Source organism: Rhynchophorus ferrugineus, unplaced genomic scaffold (assembly GCF_030347505.1).
Source record: "Rhynchophorus ferrugineus isolate W39M unplaced genomic scaffold, kcgeb_rfMv2 rfM1, whole genome shotgun sequence".
NCBI lineage: Eukaryota > Metazoa > Arthropoda > Insecta > Coleoptera > Curculionidae > Rhynchophorus > Rhynchophorus ferrugineus.
Genome location: NW_027472580.1, coordinates 58,775,704 through 58,779,117, shown reverse-complemented (window position 1 = coordinate 58,779,117; position 3,414 = coordinate 58,775,704). Strand labels below are relative to the sequence as shown.

The window sequence follows — 3,414 nt, the reverse complement described above, 5'->3', positions numbered from 1 at the left end:
GAGTTTGCCTATGATGAACACTTCCTTTCCAATACCTCCAAATCTATAGCATCACTTTCCTTCCTGTAGGTCATATATTATTGACCTGCATTATTCACTTTTCATTGCTCATAACCATTCGTTTCAAAAATAAGTCGTTTTCGTTAAATTCGTTTCGTTTCAGTTAAAAGTTTTGGTATTCACTACAACGTACATTTTCTACTATTTCAATTCATCTTTAAAATCTTCGCTTTTCTGATGTAAAAAAGCACAATGTGATGAAAATGGCCTTCTGGCAACTCCGATTTCAATTCACAGAAACTCTTACACGTAGAATCTCTACGTAACTTGAGCCATTACAAATCTAAAATTACTTTTTTCTATCTGTTTTCTTTGTCGTTGATAATCCGATGCAACCTTTGTTTTCCTTTGTCTCTTTTAAATAGTATTCTTCAAATTTTGCTACACTCAAAAACTTTGTCACTCAATTAAGGTGTTTAACCTTAATTTTAACTTAACTTATTTCTGTGTATTTCTAAATATTTGTGAAATACAAAGTCATGCAGCGGTCTGATTACATTTGGGATAAATATTCTTCGGGTAACATTTACGCATTTTCAATAGTTCTATTTTTTTATATTCTTTCGAAACCATTCTTTTACATTTTATTGGATGATGCTTTCCATAGTTTATTGATAGCTTACCGACACACATATTTCATTGATATTTTCTCAAAATAAATGTGGACATTTTCAATCCCGTAAAACAATGGCACATTTTGTCAGTATATATCATTGTTCTTCAAGAGGCCGCTTATATGTTAAATTCTTAAATGCTGTTATAGATAAGTAATTATCTAGAAGTGTTCAAATATATAAAATTCGTAAAATATAAGTTTAGTACATGGAGTATTGATGTGGTAATAAATTTTCACAATTTGTAACCTTTATTGTGGTGTTAATTTTTTAGTTATCGCTTATTTCTTGGTCGATATTAATACTAATTAATAAAACATACAAATATTATCGATAGTGTTCTATTTTATTTATTTCGATATTTTGGTTTTGTTTTTTTTTACAAAAATCCATTATCCAAATTATTATTAAAATATAGTGCAGTTATTTCATCTAGATATTGGCGTTTCAAGCTTGTCTGTTACGAGCAATAAGCTTCGACCTATTTTGGTGCATGTGTCATCACAATAAATAGTGACGTAGTAGTCACAGACTAATAGTACAACATAACAATGTATCTGTACGATAATATTGAAATATTTAGAAATCAGATAACCTCATATGGGCAACATGGCAAGTTCAGAAAATAATGAAAATTATTTGACCAATATATTTTACTAGTACACTTGGGCTTAAACTTCGCACGGAAGATGAGAATTACGCATTATAAATAGGGAGGTAAAGGCTTGGCATCATGGAGAAACGCTGGTCTTATGGGTATTATATACGGATATAATGCAAACAGTCACTATTATATTGTTGCACACATTATACGAGGGTGGTTCAAATATGATCGAGACAAGTACTCTGACACGTTTATTTACTATTAAAAAAATTTACAAAAATGTACAGTTTTTCAAGGTATATCCCCTCACTGCATTTCCCCTACGCATTTTGTTCATCTTTTTGGAAGTTTTTTGATGCCGGTAGCGAATAATTTCTTGGGCAACTCGGACAGCCATGTGACAGCGAACTCTTCTACCTCGTCATTGGTGTTGAAATTTTGATGTCCGAGGGCTTCTTTAGTAGTCCAAACATGTGGTAGTCTCAGCGTGATAAATCCGGACTGAAGGGGGGGTTTCCAGTACCTTCCACCCTAATTCCGATATTGTATCGAGGGTGGTATGAGGGCGCGCATTATCCTGGAGAAGAATCGCACTTGGTGCTGAAATGCTCATCCGTTTCGAGCGATAAGCGGGTTTCAGAAGGTTGGTGTGCGGTTTCAGAAGTTCAGAGTAGTATGCGGCATAATGGTTGTATGCGCAGGAAATTGACGTACAGCAAGCCCCGCCAGTCCCAGAACACCGTACACAGAACCTTACCCACGGACCTGGTTGTGTTCGCTTTGACTGGCGGCCCTTCCTCCTATTTCCTCCACTCTTTAGACGACATCTTGCTTTCGGAAGTGTGATAGTGTACCCATGTCTCGTCTGTAGAGAAAATTCGCGTTAAAAATCCGCCCCCCTCCGCCTCGTATCGCGTCAGCAAGCGGCTACAAACTTTCAACTGCTTAAATTTTTGCTCGAAGTTCAACAATTTAGGAACCCATCGTGCCGTTATTGTGCGATATTGAAGGTGTTCTTGGATGATACATTCTACAGTACCAATACTGATGCCGAGTTCAGCCGAAATGTCTCGAACATTCATCCTACGATCCTCCAAAATGAGTTGTTATACGCGGCGAATGTTGTCTGGTGTGATGCTGGTTTCACGGCCGTCCTTGAATGCTTTGGCCCACTTAAATACGGCAGTCCTACTCAAGCACCCCTACTACCGAACTGATTTCGCAAACGCATAAAAAATACTTTTTTTTACGCCTTTCCATTCTAAAAAACGAATGACAATAGGTTGCGCTAAAGCGGTCGGCACTTGACGTTCATTCATGGTCGTAGCACGCGCGTGAAACATGCGCTACCTATGCCAAACTGTTCGTAAGGGACTCAGTTATAGCATACTCAAACCATGACCTTCAAAACATACATGCTGGCCATCTCATCTACATCGTTTATCTCCATCATATTTGAACCACCCTCGTAATAATAATAATAATAATGTTATTGTTATTATCGATTTAGTTATTTCTTAGCTATATTACAAGAGATTGTTCAGTAAATTCTTGGAGTATGATCGATTCTTCAAGAGCAGAACTAATAGCTGATGGAATTTAAATGTTCTTAGATTATATTTAATTAGAAAAATTGAAAGAAACATACATACATGAATAATGAAAAAAATCCTGATCTAAACAAGGAATAACGTGAACTGGACATTTTCGCTTCGAGACAAATTTGTGCTAATAAATTATCAGCTTTTTGGTGTACAACAGAAATTTTTTTCGTAAATTACTTCCAAGCTGGTGAAACAATTTTTATTGTTGAATGTTATTTTGATATTTTCGGTCAAATAAATCTAAAAATTAATAAAAAATAAATCTAAAATAAATAATTATTGTATATAAATAGGAAACAATTTCAATCAAAATTACGCATCTGTACACATTTAAGAAAAATATCCCTAAAATCAGTTAAAGTAAAAATTGTTTCGACATACAACTTATTTATCAGATTTAGATCTTCTTTATTTTGGGTTCTCGTTTCTCAAAAATGATTTGTCATAAAAAGGATTTTCATTAAAACAATAGCTGCCGTAAACAATTATGCAGATCTTTAGGATTAGCTAATACAGTGGAGGGATCAGTTAG

At 34.8% G+C, this 3,414-nt stretch overlaps 1 protein-coding gene across 1 annotated transcript; it reads left to right on the top strand.

Moving 5' to 3' along the window:
- Positions 1-396: 396 nt before the first annotated feature.
- Positions 397-3,144, top strand: LOC143198887 (uncharacterized). The gene is made up of 2 exons (XM_076408498.1): positions 397-2,108; positions 2,255-3,144. The coding sequence occupies exons 1-2, from the start codon at positions 1,954-1,956 to the stop codon at positions 2,493-2,495; spliced, it is 396 nt and encodes a 131-aa protein (XP_076264613.1). The 5' UTR covers positions 397-1,953; the 3' UTR covers positions 2,496-3,144.
- Positions 3,145-3,414: the final 270 nt, after the last annotated feature.

Coding starts and splice junctions, on each gene's coding strand:
- LOC143198887 (XM_076408498.1), top strand. CDS start 1,954: ATGCGGCATAATGGTTGTATGCGCAGGAAATTGACGTACAGCAAGCCC. Junction 2,109..2,254: donor CACTCTTTAGACGACATCTT/GCTTTCGGAAGT, acceptor TCAACAATTTAG/GAACCCATCGTGCCGTTATT.